This window comes from Clupea harengus, chromosome 25 (genome assembly GCF_900700415.2).
Source record: "Clupea harengus chromosome 25, Ch_v2.0.2, whole genome shotgun sequence".
Classification (NCBI taxonomy): Eukaryota; Metazoa; Chordata; class Actinopteri; order Clupeiformes; family Clupeidae; genus Clupea; species Clupea harengus.
This window is the reverse complement of record NC_045176.1, coordinates 2,911,678-2,931,659: the sequence shown is the minus strand read 5'-3', so window position 1 is coordinate 2,931,659 and position 19,982 is coordinate 2,911,678. Positions and strand designations below refer to the sequence as shown.

Below are 19,982 nucleotides of genomic sequence, written 5' to 3'. Positions count from 1 at the left end.
GTTTTAAAGGTTTTCATTTGGGTCTGTTTTGTGACATGTTTTACAGTACAGTGAGACCTTGTAACTCCAAACACCTTCGGCAGTAAGTGTACTGTCAGCTCAGTCATTTTACTAGGACACCATAAACAATACATGTGAGAGACAAGTCAAAAAATATAACCTACAAATGGTATTCTTCTCGTTTTCCTGCTACATGCTATAAACATTTGATTTGACACAAAGAGAACAATAATGCTAAGTCTCAGCTCAGTGTCAAACATGAGCCTGCTTTGTTCTGCAAAGCTGTCAAATTTTGCATATGGTCGTCCTCGCCTGCCTCGCACAAGTATGGCAAAGCGAAATGGAGGAGAGGTTTTAAGGCCACATCTGAGAGGTGGGGGTATTCAAGGTCGCATCAAGGCTACCGAGAAGGTCACAAGGGAGCAAGACGCTAAAAGGTGCTTCAACCTGCTGCCACTCTTCAGCTCAATGAACTGTTACTGAGATATTTTGGTCCCAACCAATTTGCCGGTAACAGAGTGAACAGTCTGTCATAAAGAGATCAGAATGGCCTGCAGTGTGAATATAGCCTTAGGCCTAAACTGCATCCTAACAGCAGTGTGAATATAGCCTTAGAACTACACTGCATCCTAAGAGGAGTGTGAATATAGCCTTAGGCCTACACTGCATCCTAACAGCAGTGTGAATATAGCCTTAGCCCTACACTGCATCCTAACAGCATTGGACCATCCGACTAGCACGGCAAATCGTGTCAAATTGGTTAATATGCTCATCTGTGATCGTCGATGGCGGCGCTGGATGTGCCCTTATAGGACATTCTGACTGTAAACAATATGATCTGTCGGATTCTGTGGTTGATGCTCCCTCACGTTGATGTTAGAGATGTTGGTTGATGCTCCCTCACGTTGATGTTAGAGATGTTGGTTGATGCTCCCTCACGTTGATGTTAGAGATGTTGGTTGATGCTCCTCACGTTGATGTTAGAGATGTTGGTTGATGCTCCCTCACGTTGATGTTAGAGATGTTGATCGATGCTCCCTCACGTTGATGTTAGAGATGTTGGTTGATGCTCCCTCACGTTGATGTTAGAGATGTTGGTTGATGCTCCCTCACGTTGATGTTAGAGATGTTGGTTGATGCTCCCTCACGTTGATGTTAGAGATGTGGTTGATGCTCCCTCACGTTGATGTTAGAGATGTTGGTTGATGCTCCCTCACGTTGGATGTTAGAGATGTTGGTTGATGCTCCCTCACGTTGATGTTAGAGATGTTGGTGATGCTCCCTCACGTTGATGTTAGAGATGTTGGTTGATGCTCCCTCACGTTGATGTTAGAGATGTTGGTTGATTGCTCCCTCACGTTGATGTTAGAGATGTTGGTTGATGCTCCCTCACGTTGATGTTAGAGATGTTGGTTGATGCTCCCTCACGTTGATGTTAGAGATGTTGGTTGATGCTCCCTCACGTTGATGTTAGAGATGTGGTTGATGCTCCCTCACGTTGATGTTAGAGATGTTGGTTGATGCTCCCTCACGTTGATGTTAGAGATGTTGGTTGATGCTCCCTCACGTTGATGTTAGAGATGTTGGTTGATGCTCCCTCACGTTGATGTTAGAGATGTGGTTGATGCTCCCTCACGTTGATGTTAGAGATGTTGGTTCGATGCTCCCTCACGTTGATGTTAGAGATGTTGATCGATGCTCCCTCACGTTGGTGTTAGAGATGTTGATCGATGCTCCCTCACGTTGGTGTTAGAGATGTTGATCGATGCTCCCTCACGTTGGTGTTAGAGATGTTGGTTGATGCTCCCTCACGTTGATGTTAGAGATGTTGGTTGATGCTCCCTCACGTTGATGTTAGAGATGTTGGTTGATGCTCCCTCACGTTGATGTTAGAGATGTTGGTTGATGCTCCCTCACGTTGATGTTAGAGATGTTGGTTGATGCTCCCTCACGTTGATGTTAGAGATGTTGGTTGATGCTCCCTCACGTTGATGTTAGAGATGTTGGTTGATGCTCCCTCACGTTGATGTTAGAGATGTTGGTTGATGCTCCCTCACGTTGATGTTAGAGATGTTGGTTGATGCTCCCTCACGTTGATGTTAGAGATGTTGGTTGATGCTCCCTCACGTTGATGTTAGAGATGTTGGTTGATGCTCCCTCACGTTGATGTTAGAGATGTTGGTTGATGCTCCCTCACGTTGATGTTAGAGATGTTGGTTGATGCTCCCTCACGTTGATGTTAGAGATGTTGGTTGATGCTCCCTCACGTTGATGTTAGAGATGTTGGTTGATGCTCCCTCACGTTGATGTTAGAGATGTTGGTTGATGCTCCCTCACGTTGATGTTAGAGATGTTGGTTGATGCTCCCTCACGTTGATGTTAGAGATGTTGGTTGATGCTCCCTCACGTTGATGTTAGAGATGTTGGTTGATGCTCCCTCACGTTGATGTTAGAGATGTTGGTGATGCTCCCTCACGTTGATGTTAGAGATGTTGGTTGATGCTCCCTCACGTTGATGTTAGAGATGTTGGTTGATGCTCCCTCACGTTGATGTTAGAGATGTTGGTTGATGCTCCCTCACGTTGATGTTAGAGATGTTGGTTGATGCTCCCTCACGTTGATGTTAGAGATGTTGGTTGATGCTCCCTCACGTTGATGTTAGAGATGTTGGTTGATGCTCCCTCACGTTGATGTTAGAGATGTTGGTCGATGCTCCCTCACGTTGATGTTAGAGATGTTGATCGATGCTCCCTCACGTTGATGTTAGAGATGTTGATCGATGCTCCCTCACGTTGATGTTAGAGATGTTGGTTGATGCTCCCTCACGTTTATGTTAGAGATGTTGGTTGATGCTCCCTCACGTTGATGTTAGAGATGTTGGTTGATGCTCCCTCACGTTGATGTTAGAGATGTTGGTTGATGCTCCCTCACGTTGATGTTAGAGATGTTGATCGATGCTCCCTCACGTTGATGTTAGAGATGTTGGTTGATGCTCCCTCACGTTGATGTTAGAGATGTTGGTTGATGCTCCCTCACGTTGATGTTAGAGATGTTGGTTGATGCTCCCTCACGTTGATGTTAGAGATGTTGATCGATGCTCCCTCACGTTGATGTTAGAGATGTTGGTTGATGCTCCCTCACGTTGATGTTAGAGATGTTGATCGATGCTCCCTCACGTTGATGTTAGAGATGTTGGTTGATGCTCCCTCACGTTGATGTTAGAGATGTTGATCGATGCTCCCTCACGTTGATGTTAGAGATGTTGGTTGATGCTCCCTCACGTTGATGTTAGAGATGTTGGTTGATGCTCCCTCACGTTGATGTTAGAGATGTTGATCGATGCTCCCTCACGTTGATGTTAGAGATGTTGGTTGATGCTCCCTCACGTTGATGTTAGAGATGTTGGTTGATGCTCCCTCACGTTTATGTTAGAGATGTTGGTTGATGCTCCCTCACGTTGATGTTAGAGATGTTGGTTGATGCTCCCTCACGTTGATGTTAGAGATGTTGGTTGATGCTCCCTCACGTTGATGTTAGAGATGTTGATCGATGCTCCCTCACGTTGATGTTAGAGATGTTGGTTGATGCTCCCTCACGTTGATGTTAGAGATGTTGATCGATGCTCCCTCACGTTGATGTTAGAGATGTTGGTTGATGCTCCCTCACGTTGATGTTAGAGATGTTGATCTTTACTTAAATCACCTTTGCATTGCAGACTCCATAATAATGTCCTTCTCCTTTTATTTAAACTCAGTATCCATAAAGCATTGTAAACACATTCATAAATGGTTATAATGTATTCATAATGTCTCATGATAGTTGACATAAGGCTATATAACTATCTACACATAGTAATAACTGCACTCTTACATTATGATATTATAGTAGAAGCCCTTATTCATTAACATTGAGTACACGTTAATCACGTAATGCTACATTAACATTGAGTACACGTTAATCACGTAATGCTAGATTAACATTGAGTACACTTTAATCACGTAATGCTACATTAACATTGAGTACACGTTAATCACGTAATGCTAGATCTAGCCTGTACTCAGTGTCCAGTTAGAGTCCTTGGTAAACATGAGGAAGGATGGCGACAGCAGAAAAGGGTAAATCGATTGTTTCAAAGTTATTTGATAAAACAGAAAATAGCACATTTTCTTTCCCCAACTGTTGTAATGAAATAAACGTGTGTTGTGGGCAGATTTATCAAGGATGGCTCTAACATTGAGTCTGTCAAACTAGGGCCTAACATGTATCACCATATTGAAAATATCAGATTACAATAAAAATAACAATTATCACAATAATACGTATATGTAATATATATTCAGAATTTGAACATGATGTATTTGAGTAAGAGAGAGAGGTCTTGGGTGTTTCAAACCCCAGTGATAAAGGACACAGGAGCATCATTTCTCTTAATTGGCTGGATAGGTTTCATGGCCCTCCGAGGATAGATGTGATTCTGTTCACACGTTGGTGTCGGCGGTGGATGGAGAGTCTGCTGGGACAAACTGCACAGGGTGCAAAGCAGATATAAGAAAAATAAGAGATTTTACAATGCAAAATAATTTGAGATGGATTAGTGAAACTACCCAGGTATTTTAGTTTGATTACTTACATCTTAAATAATTTACATGTATTTATTCAGAAGATGTTTTTATCCAAGTTACTAACAGTACATATGTACATTTTCATCAGTGTGTGCTCATGCTGTCAAATTCACACACACACACACACACACACACACACACACACACACACACACATACACACATACACACACACACACACACATGTGCTCACTAATAGATACAGCTAAAACACAGTTCACTGAAGTACCTGAAGTACCGTCTGTGCAAGTACGGCAGTCCAGACTATTCTCATTTGTAGTTCCACGTTGGTGGAATGAACTGCCTAGCACTACCAGAGCAGGGGCGTCCCTCTCTACCTTTAAGAAGCTTTTGAAGACCCAATTCTTCAGAGAGCACTTCCCGTCCTAACTGGCATTTCGGCTAGTGCGTAACTTGCAATTACAGCAGTTACATTTCTGCACTTCTTTTTCTGCTCGTAGCTTGACTATTCTCTCCCTTGTACATCGCTTTGGACAAAAGCGTCTGCTAAATGACTAAATGTAAATGTAAATGTACCTGCTCAGTGACTCCTCGTTCCAGCCTCTTCACCCACCAGTAGAGGGCAGCACTGCACAGAGTCACAATCAGAGCACCTCCAGCAATTCTGATCCATGAAGACACTGGTCCAGGAAGAGATAGATCCTGATTTTGACCTGCAATTCCAAATCATTACTAGCATTGTCTTCTGTGAAGTGATGAACAATAGTAAAAGTCTCCCCTCTCTCTGGACCAATTACATCATCTCACTCTGAACTCCATAGTGAGCTCAGTGCAGTGTGCAGTGATTGAGTATTTTACCAGTTCTACTACAGAGTGCTTTGATGTCCATAGTAGCAATTTGCCAGCTGACTGGGTTGCTGTGGTTACAGGTGATGACATCAGCTTCAAAAGAGAGGGTGAGGGTGGAGTCAGTGGAATGTTCTTCCTCTGGACAGCAGGTGCTGCAGTCACAGGTGGAGGTCAGAGAGAGGTCACGACCTTTACAGGTCACCGTCACATTACAGGAGTCACAGCTGGTCCAATTATAGACAACGGGCAGGACAGGGGACTCCACTGGATCTGAAACACACACACACACACACACACACACACACACACACACACAAAACCAACTCAAAGACACATTTAGCACCTTATGATAGAGAATGCTACTTGAAACTTGTGCTGTGCATCAGGGTCCTGTCCGTCCTGTTGGGATCTACTTTCCCATACTTACCGGTGGACTCTGCATTATCCCTTCCATATTAAAATGTTTAAAATGTAATACATCATCAGTAACACTCACCCAGAACAGAGAGCCTGTATTCAGCCACAACATATGTTTCTCTAGCAATGATCTCTCTGCTGTAGAGTCCACTGTCATTCTTTTGCAGGTTCTTCAGCTCAAGAGAGAAGGTCTCTTTATTAAACTCCACTCTGTCTTGATAGGTGAATATGGTATTGGAGTCTCTCAGAGGTGCATATTTCATTATTTTTTCTTGACCAAAGTACCACTGTATGAGATCGACATCCTCCTTCTCCAGCTGCAGGTGTCCCTGGAACTCCAGAGTGACAGATCCTCCAGTGGGTCTGAACACAGACACAGGTGACCCAGCTGTGAAAAGACAGGGAGGATGTTACACAAATAATACGTTAGTAGTTTAATAAAGATTTTGTTGATCTTTTTAGATCTATCACAGTAGATTTCATGTACTTTGGTGTCTACAGATGACAAACGTGACTTTTCCTCTTTTGCGTAAAGTAACACTATGGAGTTTCTGGAGCCGCCAGGTAGGGGGCTACTTTCTGCTGGACTATTCAGTAACTTTTTGGCTGTCTTGCTTTGTCTTGTGTTGCATTTGCTTGATGTTTGACTGTGTTAGGAAAGTTGTTGGCAAGCTAGCCAACATAGCTATCACAATAACATTAGAAAGAAGCTGATGCGAGAGCACTTATTACTAGCATCAATGTCCAAGCGTGTTATGACAAGCTTGCTAACATCGTTAACGAGATGTCTTGCTAGCGGCTAAACTTAGCAAACCTGTTGAAATTTGCTTAATTTGTTTGTTACAAATGTTAGATTCCAGTGATATTTCTCATGTCCATATAGCTTGTGTATGCCCCTCCACCACTACCAGGGCCGTAGGCCCAAATTCCAGTAAGGTTAGAGTCCTCCTGGTGCCTGGGTTCTTGGGCTGAAGGACAGTGATCGACTGTCATGGTATATGTATGTGTATGTGTGTGTGTTAGAGATTGTTATGCATTTCATTCCGTTTACGTAGTGTATGTGTGTGTGTTAGAGATTGTTATGCATTCCATTCGGTTTACGTAATGCCACCAGTTAAATTAGCCTGTGCCGGAGGCTCAGGGAATCAGATCGGAGCGACGGGGTTCAGAGCAGCACGCAGAGGAAGGAAGGACGACCATCTCCTGGAGACGACCCCCGACACACATCCGCGTGTGCCCGGCGACTCTTAGAACTCTGCTCCACTTAGAATACTTAGACTCAGAAAAGTACTTAGTGATATTTCTTGTCTGACAATAAATATCTCTGGCTCTGATCCAAACCGCTCCAGCTTCCTTGATTGCAACAACCAACTAGACCACCCTTTAGAATTAAGTGTAATAGACTGAATATAGAAAAGAATCTTACACAAACTAGTGAGTCAATAACTTTCCTAACACAGTCAAACATCAAGCAAGTGCAACACAAGACAAATGACAAACATGACTTGTCATTTACATTTACATTTAGTCATTTAGCAGACACTTTTGTCCAAAGCGACGTACAAGCTATGAGCAATAGAACCTGGTGTAACAATAAATACTACTTTACATAAGAAATATATTAAAAAAATTAAATAGAAAGAAAAAGAAGTGCAGAAATGTAACTGCTGTAATTGCAAGTTAAGCACTTGTCGAAGTGCCAGTTAGGACAGGAAGTGCTCTCTGAAGAGTTGGGTCTTCAGAAACTTCTTAAAGGTAGAGAGGGACGCCCCTGCTCTGGTAGTGCTAGGCAGTTCATTCCACCAACGTGGAACTACAAATGAGAATAGTCTGGACTGCCGTACTTGCACAGACGGCAGTGCCAACCGAAAGCTCACTAGAATAGCGCAGCATCCTGGGTGTAACATTTGCCCTTACAAGAGCATTTAGGTAGGTAGGAGCGGAACCATCAAGCACTCTGTAGGCAAGTATAAGTGACTTGAACTTAATGCGAGCAACTAAAGGCAGCCAGTGGAGGTCAATGAGCATATTGTCATAAACTTGTCATAAACAAAGTAAGCAAATTTTGAATTTGAGCTGAAACATGGAACACACACACGGACAGATGAAATGAAGATGCATGCTATGATGTTCTATAACAATTTAGGCGCGTTTACATTTATATTTACTTGTGTTTTGGATGTCAGATGCCCTTATGTCTTCCTCAATTATCGCGGACTGTCTCCTTGGCTGTGGTGGTTCTCAAATGCTTCTCCCAAACCTGAGACATTTTTTATATTATAGTATCAAATTAGATAATGACCCCATGATAAGTTACCTATTGAGACTGGGAGATGACCAGTGTACGCGAGGGAGATGAGTCCAATGACAGGTAAGACTCCCTAATGGCCACAGAGAGAGCAACCTGGACACCTCGATGAAAGGTGTGACTCTGAGAAAGAAACTTGATGTGATGCTATGTATGGCCTCATAGCATCAAAGAGGGGACTGTAAGAAATGACAGTATATCCTGTGAGTGAACATGAGATTCATGATCAAGCAGCTGCTTTCCAAAATGGTAATCTTATCATGGTAACAAAGGAAAGGTCCCCACACTGGATTTGCTCAGATACCTGGGGTCAGGAAGCAAACTGAGGTGTGAGTGACTGCAATTAATCATAGTATGGGAATGGGGTAGGCCATTGAGAACCATCTCAGACAGCAAGTCACAGAAACCTGATTTTCATACAGAACAACGAAAGGTTGCAAGACCTGTTTGCATTATAAGGCTAGCTCATTTACATTAAAAGCCTAGGAGGTGTCTTAAACAGAATATATGGCTAGAGTTGGCGATGCTTGTTGTTCAGATCTGCACAGCTGAATCCGGAGTGGCTTCCACGTGCTTTGTTACTGAACTTTACTGGAATAAAGACAGATTGCTGCATCAACCACAAAAGAAACTTCCTTTTTTCTTACAAAGACAGATTGCTACATCAACCACAAAATAAACTTCCTTTTTCTTACAAAGACAGATTGCTACATCAACCACAAAAGAAACTTCCTTTTTTCTTACACCTTTCAACTTTTTCTTACACCTTTCAGAATTGAATAGAGAATTAATGGAAATAAATTCTACACAATAGCTCAAAACAACCTGTTACAGTCTGTTTAAAACAGCTGAGAGGTATTACCTACCAGTAGGACAGTAACAAGGGAGATCCCCTAACCCGACAGACAGACAGACAGACAGACAGACAGACAGACAGCGCCAGAGATCCCCTAACACGAGAGACAGACAGACTAACAAACTAATGACCATGTGGTCAGACACTTAAAATCAAATTAGAAGCCTGTCAGTGGCGACACCAAGCAGTTTACACAGATGGTTTCCCCATAGGATTACATTGTATAGCCGTGTTGTGGTTGCCAATTACAGCATTATGACTCAATACTGGACCGATTTTGTCTTTGTTTTTGTCCCTAGTAAAATTTTTGACTCAAACAGATGGGAAAATAGGGCCCAGATTTGCTGGAATAGGGGTGCAGGTGTAGGAGTCCACAGTCTTAAGAGTTATCCATAAAACGGGACTGTTTCAGAGGGAGGCAAAAATAAGCCATTCTTTCAGAAGATCCATATTAAGACATGAATGGAAGTTGCTTAAGATATGGAGAAATGTTTTTATGCTCATATGTGACCAAAATAGAGCTTTTTGGCCAATCCTCAAAGCGCTCCGAGGCGTAAATCTAACACAGCCAATGCCTCAAGAAACACCATCGTGAAATATGTCAGCGGCAACCTCATGCTGTGGGGATATTTCTGTTCTGCAAGAACTGGAAAACCTTTTCAGAATTGAATAGAGAATTATTGGAAATAGATTCCAAACAGCGGAGAGGTATTACCTACCAGTAGGACAGTAACCCAAGGCACAAGGCTGAAGCAACACTGAGTTGCTCAAAAACAGTAAAGTGAACACTCACCTGTGGCAAGGAGGAATGGTAGAAGCAGGGGGGAAAGCAAGCAGACCAGGTCTACGGACAGCATCACAGATGTAGGGAAAGTCCAAACTCTAGCAGATATTTAAGAAATGACTATAACCTGTTTGGACACCAACCAGAAGAAGCATCACAGCAGAAAGAAACATCTCCATTTTGTGCTGAGAGAGAGTCAACATGTGTGAAGGAAGACACATGGACAACCACAGGAAGTTAACCAGGAAACAGTAATGACCCACCAAATGACACCACATGAGTCAGACATCACCACCCCTGCAGTCTAATACCCATCCCCCTAATATGTGTCGAAATAAAAACCACACACATGAACATAATCATCAGACAGCATCGACTTACTAAAGTCTGTCTTTACCATCTTCTCTTCTTCAGAAAATAATATATATATACTGTATATACAGTGGGGAAAATAAGTATTTGAACCCCTGCCGATTTCGCAAGTTTGCCCACTTGCAAAGAAATGCGTGATCTATAATTGTAATGGTAGGTCTATTTTAACAGTGAGAGACAGAATTTCACAAAAACATCCAGAAAACTGCATTTTATAACAGTTATGAATTGATTTGCATTTGATCGCAGCAAATAAGTATTTTAACCCCTAGCAAAACATGACCTAGTACTTGGTGGAGTAACCCTTGTTGGCAAGCACAGACGTCAGACTTTTCTTGTAGTTGGTCACCAGGTTTACACACATCTCAGGAGGGATTTTGGTCCACTCCTCTTAGCAGATCCTCTCCAAATCCTTAAGGTTGCGTTTTCAATGGGAGGGAATGAGGTTCACGCCCAATATTCCACGGTACATGGCCCCATCAATAGTCCCCTCGATGCGGTGGAGTCGTCCTGTACCCTTGGCAGAGAAACAGCCCCAAAGCATATTGTTTCGACCTCCATGCTTGACGCTTGGGATGGTGTTTTTGGGGTCATATTCAGCATTCTTCCCCCTCCAAACACGGCAAGTCGAGTTGATGCCAAAGAGCTCGATTTTGGTCTCATCTGACCACATCACCTTCTCCAAATCCTCCTTAGAATCATTCAAGTGTTCATTTGCAAACTTCAGACGGTCCTGTACATGTGCTTCCTTGAGCAGGGGGACCTTGCGAACGCTGCAGGACTTCAAACCATTACGGCATAGTGTGTTGCCAATATATATATATATATTTTTTTCTCATTTAGCAGACGCTTTTGTCCAAAGCGATGTACAAGGGAGAGAACAGTCAAGCTAAGAGCAATAAAAAACATGGTGTAACAATAAAGACTACTTTACATAAGAATCAGAAAAACAACCTAGAAAGGAAAAAGAAGTGCAGGAATGTAACTGCTGAAGTGCAAGTTAAGCGCTAGTCAAGGTGCCAGTTAGGAAGGGAGGTGCTCTCTGAAGAGTTGGGTCTTCAAAAGCTTCTTGAAGGTAGTGAGGGACGCCCCTGCTCTGGTAGTACTAGGCAGTTCGTTCCACCAACGTGGAACTACAAATGAGAATAGTCTGGATTGCCGTGCTTGCACAGACGGCAGTGCCAAACGACGCTCACTAGAAGAGCGCAGCATCCTGGGTGTAACATTTGCTCTCGTCCTGCTTGACTTATCAGCTGCGTTTGATACAGTCAACCACCGCATCCTTCTGTCCATACTGTCAAGTATGGGCATTTCTGGCAACGCGCACTCCTGGTTTGAATCCTACCTCACTGGGCGCTCGTTCAACGTGTCTTGGCAAGGTCAGCTGTCTGTACTTCACCGCCTCACCACTGGGGTGCCCCAAGGCTCGGTGATGAGAGCACTTCTCTTTGCCATTTACACCACCTCGTTGGGCCCTATCATCCGCTCGCATGGGTTTTCCTATCGCTGTTATGCCGATGATACTCTACTGTTTCTGTCTTTCCTTCCTGAGGACATCAATGTCTCGGCGCGGATCTCGGACTGTCTTGCTGATATATCCACATGGATGAAAAATCTCCACCTTCAGCTGAACCTGGCCAAAACGGAACTGATGGTCTTCCTAGCCAAACGGTTTATCCACCACAACATCAATATCAATAATGACTTTATCTCTTGTTCCATCCAAAACAGCAAGAAACCTCTGGGTCATTATTGATGACCAACTGACCTTCACGGCCCACATCGCCTCTGTCTCCAGGTCGTGCCGCTTTGCGCTATACAACATCCGCAAAATCAGGCCGTACCTAACCCAGTATGCCACCCAGCTGCTGGTGCAAACCTTGGTGAGTTCCTGCCTTGACTACTCCTAACGGGCCTGCCGGCTTGCGTGGTGAAACCACTACAGATGATCCAGAACGCGGCGGCGCGTCTGGTGTTCAACCAACCGAAAAGGGCACACGTCACCCCGCTACTCATCGAGCTCCACTGGCTGCCGGTAGCTGCTCGCATTAAGTTCAAGTCACTTATGCTTGCCTACAGAGTGCTAACTGGTTCTGCTCCCACCTACCTAAATGCTCTTGTAAGGGCAAATGTTACACCCAGGACGCTGCGCTCGTCTAGTGAGCGTCGTTTGGCACTGCCGTCCGTGCAAGCACGGCAATCCAGACTATTTACATTTGTAGTTCCACGTTGGTGGAACGAACTGCCTAGTACTACCAGAGCAGGGGCGTCCCTCTCTACCTTCAAGAAGCTTTTGAAGACCCAACTCTTCAGAGAGCACCTCCCCTCCTAACTGGCACCTGACTAGCGCTTAACTTGCACTTCAGCAGTTACATTCCTGCACTTCTTTTTCCTTTTTTCTAGGTCGTTGTTTTTCTAATTCTCATGTAAAGTAGTATTTATTGTTACACCATGCTTTTTTATTGCTCTTAGCTTGACTGTTCTCTCCCTTGTACGTCGCTTTGGACAAAAGCGTCTGCTAAATGACTAAATGTAAATGTAAATGTAGAAGTCCTCCAGGCTGTGCTGGCTACATCTGACACACTAACCACAGACCCTCTCAAAACTGCAACTACATACTGCCTCAACCAAGTGTGAATCTTAACTTACCCTTAAGACTTTCAGAGACCTACAGGGACATCAAGCAGTCCCACCTGACGTAAATCTATTCTCTCTGTCTCCAGCTGCTGGTGTCCCTGGAACTCCAGAGTGACAGATCCTCCAGTGGGTCTGAACACAGACACAGGTGACCCAGCTGTGAAAAGACAGGAAGGATGTTACCTATGTTTATTGTTTTGGCACTATATTGATCAAATTGAAATGAATATTGATTTGCCCAAACCAAACATAACTGTTCTGATTAACAGACATTTTTAAATTATTCTACACACTGGACACGATGTGTATGATCACATGGGCCTATATTACTGAATTCTAGTCAAATCAGCAGAACATGAGAGTAATATTTCCACTTGTGTGATGAACAAAGACCAGTTGAACCAGCAAAGACAAAGTCCTAGTTGATGTCATGTTTCTTCACTCTGCACCCTGTGCGGAACAGAGATCAACTTCACTTCAGCGTGTCGGTTTGATTTCCTTCCTGTGACACGTTCTGAAACAGAGAGTAAAAAGAAAGTTAAAACCCTCTTAAAAAATGTATTGAAGTTCACACATTCAAGTAAATATTTTGAATGTTATAGAATATTTAAAAAATATTAACAATCTGTTTATTTCCTGCCCTCTTGCAGATGCTACAGGTCCTCCAGAGCAATGACCACACGTCTAAAGGACAGTTTTCTGTGTGTGTGTGTGTGTGTGTGTGTGTTCCATCAGGGCATTAAACTCAAATATGCACTAAAATGTGAAATTTCACTGTGCAATATTAACACATTAGTCACGTTATGCCACCTCAGTCACCTTATGCATGTGCAAAAATGTTACTGTATTTATTTGCAACGTACCTCAGGGGGAGTACTTGTACTCCATACCACTGCACTTTGTTGTGCTCTTAATCTTTTTTAGCTTATTGCAGTGGTTCCCAAACTTTTTACAGTCCCGTACCCCTTCAGACATTCAATCTCCAGCTGCGTACCCCCCGTTTTTTTTATGTTTGTAACCACCGCTGCCCCCCCCCCCCCATTGTTGTGTTGTTATATGTTGTCCCTCTTGGCACCAACAGGAGTAGTGCTCCACATTTCGTTGCATGCAAATACAATGACAATAAAGGCTTTTCAATGTTTTTATTTTTTTAATTGACATTATATTATTCACTTACAGTTATATTTAAGTAATGCTGAAAGATATACTGTACATTAAATGTTGAGCTACACTAGAGAGAGAGATGTAGGGAGAGAGAGAGAGACAGAGAAAACAACATGTGAACCACACTTTGCTGACAGAACCATACACACAGAATCAGAACTATACACACAGAATCAGAACCATATACACAGAATCAGAACCGCAATGAGCTAAGGCCTCTTCATGTTATCCCGCCTTCTGCACTCTCAAAGATCTCACCAATGGACAAACAGGAGCAATGATGATGCTGCGATATGAGTTATAAAGGAGGCGGTCATAAGGACTTACTCCCCCCATCAAACACCACGTTCATACTACTGTAAGCTTTTGCGCCACCCTGGCATTTTTTTGGCCAACCAAATTAGTACACAGGAAGAGGCATCAACGTGATTAAAGCCATTGTAGCTGCACTGGGGCCCCTGTCAGATGAGTAGAGGGGCCCTCCCATACATCAACCAGGCCCATCGAAAGACGAGAGGCTAACATTTGGTAAATATTAACGAAAATTGAGCACACGCCTGCCACTATATTCCATTTCGTATTTATACACCACACGCCTCACCCGGAAAGCTACCTCGATTGCGAGTGACACCAGCCACCCCGCACACAGTCTGTTCAGCCTCCTACCCTCTGGAAGAAGGTATAAAAGCCTCCGTTGCCGCACCACCAGACTCAGAAATAGCTTCATACACCAAGCTGTCAGGAAGCTAAATTCTCTCCCCTCACTCCCCCCAGCCATATCCGTCAGTCTGACAGGAGGCTGAAATCCCCCCCCCCCCCCTAAAATCACTCAGGACTCTGCAACAAAACTGTCTCTTGCACTTTTATCACTTACGTTTACCATAACCACTTACTGTTCTACTTGCACTGCTAATGTAACAAATACATCTTACAGGATGTTTTTTGCTGCCACTACCAAATTGCCTTTTTTTGCACTAGCATAACCTCACTTTAAAGAAAACTGCTGCTGTACGTGTATCTGTATGTTTATATCTATATGTAGGAAATGTCTTGTCTTATCTGTTGTGCCTGTGCACTTTATATGTTTCACCGTGGGAGAGTGGGAAACGTCCTATCGATTCCTTTGTATGTCTTGGCATGCAAAGTAATTGACAATAAAGCTACTTTGACTTTGATTTGGTTGAACCCACATATCATTACACTGGAGCAGGATAGGGCATAATAACCAAGACAGAACTAAAACTACAATGAACTTCAGTGTGCAGAGGGCAAGGGGAAATGCTGCCACCTGGTGGTGACTGTGGAGCTGAGAAAGGCTGGGATGCTTCTGCACACAGTTTAGGGTTCAGTCCTGTGTGACATCTTAGAAGGTTCATCAAATAAACCAGGGGTGTCAAACTGAAATACACAGAGGGCCAAAACTAAAAACTGCGTCCAAGTCGAGGGTCATATTTATATTTATTGGGGAAAAAATGATATATGTTCATATGTTTAACATAGCCCTATTGAATCTGGGACAAGCAGCCTAAAGCTTAAGCCTATTAGTTATTGCCTACAAACGCAGAGATCAAATTTACATTTACATTTCTAATGCCTCTCTTTTCTGCACATTGCAGGCGCTCCATCTGTGGTCAGTCCCACAAGTTTGTTTCAAGACAGCCCCATTTCATTTACACATTTGGATACCTCTTCAAAGAGATATTTTCCCGTAGTTGTGCCATGCATTGATTTCAATCCCAAAAGTTCATCTATAATGCACAGAGTCGAGTCCACTCCACGGATGAAGATTGACAGCTGGGCAGTATCAAATGGGTCGCTGCTCTCATCCACAGCAAGGGAGTATGCAATTAAATCTTTTCCCTTTCCCATCAGCTGATGTTGTAGATCGGTGTCAAGGTCACATAGACGATCAGCAACGGTGTTTCTGCTCAGGCTCACATTTAAAAATGCTTGCCTTTGATCAGGGCACATGATGTCGCAAACTTTTATCATGCAGTTCTTGGCAAATTCTCCCTCGGTAAAGGGGTCAGGCTGCTTTAGCGATCTCCGCTACTACAATAAAGCCTTCCTTCACAGCAGCCTCACTTTGTGATTTGGCTTTTACCAACACGATCTGCTGTGACACCAGCCTTGTTTTCAACTCCTCTACCTTTTGGAGCCTCTGTTTCATGTCCAGATGTTTGTACTTGTCTTGGTGTTTCGTTTCATAGTGCAGTCTTAAATTATATTCTTTCATTACAGCCACATCGGCTCCGCACACAAGACAAACAGGTTTGCCCTTTACATCAGTAAACATATATTCTGCCTCCCACCACTCTTGAAAACGCCTGTTTTTAAAGTTTTTGCGGGGAGACAGGCCACAAGCTAAACTTTGACTTCAGGCGATAGTGGCACGGTGGCTCAGTTGCTTGCACTGCTTGCACTGCCGCCTCACAGCAAGAAGGTCATGAGTTCAATTCCCACATGGGGCGCTGTTGGCTCTGGGGGGCAGGTCCTCCCCAGAGTGCACAGTGCTCAGGTGGGCTATCTCCCGGGCCTTTCTGTGTGGAGTTTGCATGTTCTCCCCGTGTTCACAAGGGGTTTCCTCCACTAAGAATCCCAACAGAAAAAACATGCAAAACAACAGAACACATGTCCATCCCTGACCAAAGATGGACAGTTCACTTCACTTGGTCCCCGGGCGCTACAAGCTGCCCACTGCTCCTGGGGGGTCCTTGAGGAAGGACAGTCCAGGATGGGAAAAAGCAGAAAATAAATTCACCGTGTGTGTGTGTGTGTCCTGTGTCGCCTCCATATATGCACGTGTGTGCCATTAAAAACCTGACAAAGGTCTTAATTATATGAGGCTGCAGATAGTGGGGCAATGGCTTGCGGGCCTAAATTGACATAGGCTACCAACACGGTGACAGTGCATTGTGGGATTTGCAGTATTAGTGGTGCGTGCGACATACCGGCAGCCGCGGCGGGCCAGCTCTGATAGACATCAGATAATATTACACCACGGGCTGGATCTGGCCCGCTGGCCTTGAGTTTGACACATGTGGTTTAGAGGATTACCAAAAACCACAGGACAGGCTGGGCCTTATCCCTAAACAACTGACATACTGTTAATCAACGAGTGAACAGAATCTTTGCCAAAATACAATAATACATCTTAAGAGCTCATTTTTCTCTGGTAAAAACATTACCAGATTTTTTTTTTTGGGGGGGGGGGCGCAGTTTGGCGGCGCGGTTAAAATAGCACTCCCCAATGAGAAGAAAAGAGTTTGAGTAGAATATAAAAAAAAACAAAGCTTTATTTCAACCAGACACAGTGCTCAACACTATCCAATAACAACCATCAACAAATTGTAACTTTGGGCATGAGAGGTTCAGAGCAGAATGGTTTCAGAGGTTTACAGAATAAAACAGGTGCCCACACCTTCACATGAAAGAGGTTTAGAGCACAAGAGATTCAGAAAGAGATATCACATTTTACATTGGGTGTTTGACAAGAGTAGGCCCCACTACTTGTAAAGAAATGTAGCCCTCCTCTCTTTCAAGTTGGCAAATATCTCAATAACTTTTCCCTCACAACAGCCAGCATACAGTCAAGAAGTTCATTCTGGACTGTTTTGGATGTTCCCTTAAACACAGTCGCGCTCTCGAGATGCTCTTTCAGTGCACTGTCAAGTGAGGCAACGACGTCCACCAAGCCACGGAATATCCCTGGGTTATCCGAGTTCTCGCTCTCATGACCACGCAGGGCCAACTCAAATGCACCACAGAACTTCACAGTCTATTTTTCTTGAAAGAATGTGTCTGTTTTTCCTTACTTCTTCATTGTGTTTTCGAATGCCAATTCGGTACCCTTCGTCGAGCTGCTTTGCTATACTCAATCTTCCAAAGAGGCTTAGCTTCAGGCTGTTTAGATGGCTGCGGCAAGATTCGCGCTTCTTACATTTATCGTTGAAGTGCTTTAGATCCCTCATCCCCGTTGCAGTCCAGATTGTTTCAGTCCCAGGACTTTGGAACAACAGGCAGGGAAAACAAAAAAACGCATCACTCACTGAACAACCAGCTAACCAGCTCCGGTTAGCATACAGGCTTGAGGGGAAGCTACGGGTGTACGTCCTCCCGCGGTAGATGCTCTGCTGCTGCATTTTTAAATCCGGACGTTCGAGTCCCATGTCTTTCAGTCTCTTCTTACCGACATCTGATCGTCGATTGAAAGGTGTTTCACGAAGAGATACCACAGAGTTTTCAGTCGCCATACTCACAGAATCAAAGTCTCTGCTAGCTATGTTGCTCTCCTAGATACGTGAGATTTATGTGGGATGTGAGGGAATGATAAAGGTCTCTGATTCGACGAATAGTCCAGTCGCGTTGAAATAAGAAACGATGTCATTGGTTAGGGCGCAAAATTTTGCGCCCCAGGATCGAACTTTCATCCGCCAATGAGAAGCTGTCCTTGCTCAAATGTATGTGAAAAGTATGAGAGCTCCCATTGACTTCCATTTGGCCGGCGCCCCTCCAGGGAGGAGGGGCTTATCTCAGTGATAACGAATGGCAATATATTATATTTGGTCACATTTAAGTGGTTGTTGACAGGGGCTTACGGTCTCCCACACACATTTAACGCGTTAACACTTTTCTTATTTTAATTGTTTGGTATATATGGTATATATGTTTTTTTTTTTCATCTCAAAATTTTAGGAGGGGCGACGCCCTTGCACCCTGTATTGACGCACCGCCACTGGTTAAAATGAAAGTAAGAACGAACAGGGCCGGCCCTAGCACATTTGGCACCCTAGGCAAGCTTCACTCCTGGCGCCCCCCGCCACCCCCCAAAAAAATCCCCAACAGTTCTACAGTAAAGTACTGCACCTTTATTCATTGCAAGAACAAGAGTGCAAAGTGCACACTACAGAATCAAAACAAATAAACAACTATAAGCTCGGTACACCAAAACTAACGTTGTTATAATTACTCAAGTTTACATGACACAACGAAAATGACGCAAATTGCGTCAAGCTGAACTTGCGCTATGTTTTGCTAAATATAGCCTGATGACAGTTTCGACTTAATGACAATAGCAAGGAACGTCACACGACACTGGCTAGCTAGAGTTAGCTAACTAGCAAGATTACATACAATCCATTCGCTAAAGTTGAAAATACAATACTTTGATTTTCACCAGTATTCCTGACTTGTTGTCTTCCTTAATGGGTGTGCTATGCAACAAGTAAGATATTGGTAGTGTTTTTGCACTAGCTTTTGGCTTTATCTGTGCGCCCCTGGTGTAATTTATGACTGGCTGGCCCTCAATATTTTTATCATGTCTTTTTTGCCTCTTCATAGTTTCTTTCGTCGACGTTGCTCGGACACACACACTCAAACCATAACCCCTCAATGTGCTAGCATGTTATGACAACATCAAGGAGGTTCATACCCCTTTCTCTTTCGATTTTTGGCTCATTTTTCCCTTATGTTCGATTTATTTTTTTAATGTCAAAATATTTGTTGGAGATATAGAAGGGGGCACAAAAAACTCTGCACTCTGAGGGGCGCCCTAGGCAACCGCCTATGTCGCCTGTAGGAAGGACCGGCCCTGAGATCGACTCTAGATGAGAACGGCTGTATGTGTCATGTGCCTGTGCTGAGATGGGTCCGTTTCTTACAGGAGGCTTTTCATCTTACACACACATTCAACAAACTAGCTGGAGACTCAGTCTCAATGGAAAAGGTATCAAAGGTGTTTACTTTACCTTACTGAAGTACTATAACATATCAAAGCATAGATGTAGGACATGCTAAGTTTGCATTGCAACAGAAGAAAACACAACACATACACACAATGAGCAGGGACAAACACGAGGAGCGAATAGTTTGGAGCTTGACAGAGGAGCAGTGATGTCATCAACAAGCTGTTTTTTGAAAAACGATGCTAATTCAAATCTGAGGATGTAGCCGGTTTTGTCTTTACCACATGTGACTTGGCGACAATGACTTGGCGATGTCAGAGTCGGGAAA

At 43.7% G+C, this 19,982-nt stretch overlaps 1 protein-coding gene across 2 annotated transcripts; it reads right to left on the bottom strand.

Annotated features, from left to right (window-relative positions):
* Window positions 1-4,372: 4,372 nt before the first annotated feature.
* LOC105899246 (CD48 antigen-like) lies at window positions 4,373-10,115 on the bottom strand. Of its 2 annotated transcripts, none has more exons than XM_031563165.1 (5): window positions 9,925-10,115; window positions 5,929-6,237; window positions 5,442-5,702; window positions 5,160-5,296; window positions 4,373-4,523 (listed from the first exon to the last, which is right to left on the bottom strand). In XM_031563165.1, the coding sequence occupies exons 1-5, from the start codon at window positions 10,073-10,075 to the stop codon at window positions 4,479-4,481; spliced, it is 903 nt and encodes a 300-aa protein (XP_031419025.1). In that variant the 5' UTR covers window positions 10,076-10,115; the 3' UTR covers window positions 4,373-4,478. The 2 variants fall into 2 exon arrangements, with proteins under 2 accessions (XP_031419025.1, XP_031419026.1); XM_031563166.1 differs by lacking the exon at window positions 9,925-10,115 and adding an exon at window positions 9,807-9,904.
* Window positions 10,116-19,982: the final 9,867 nt, after the last annotated feature.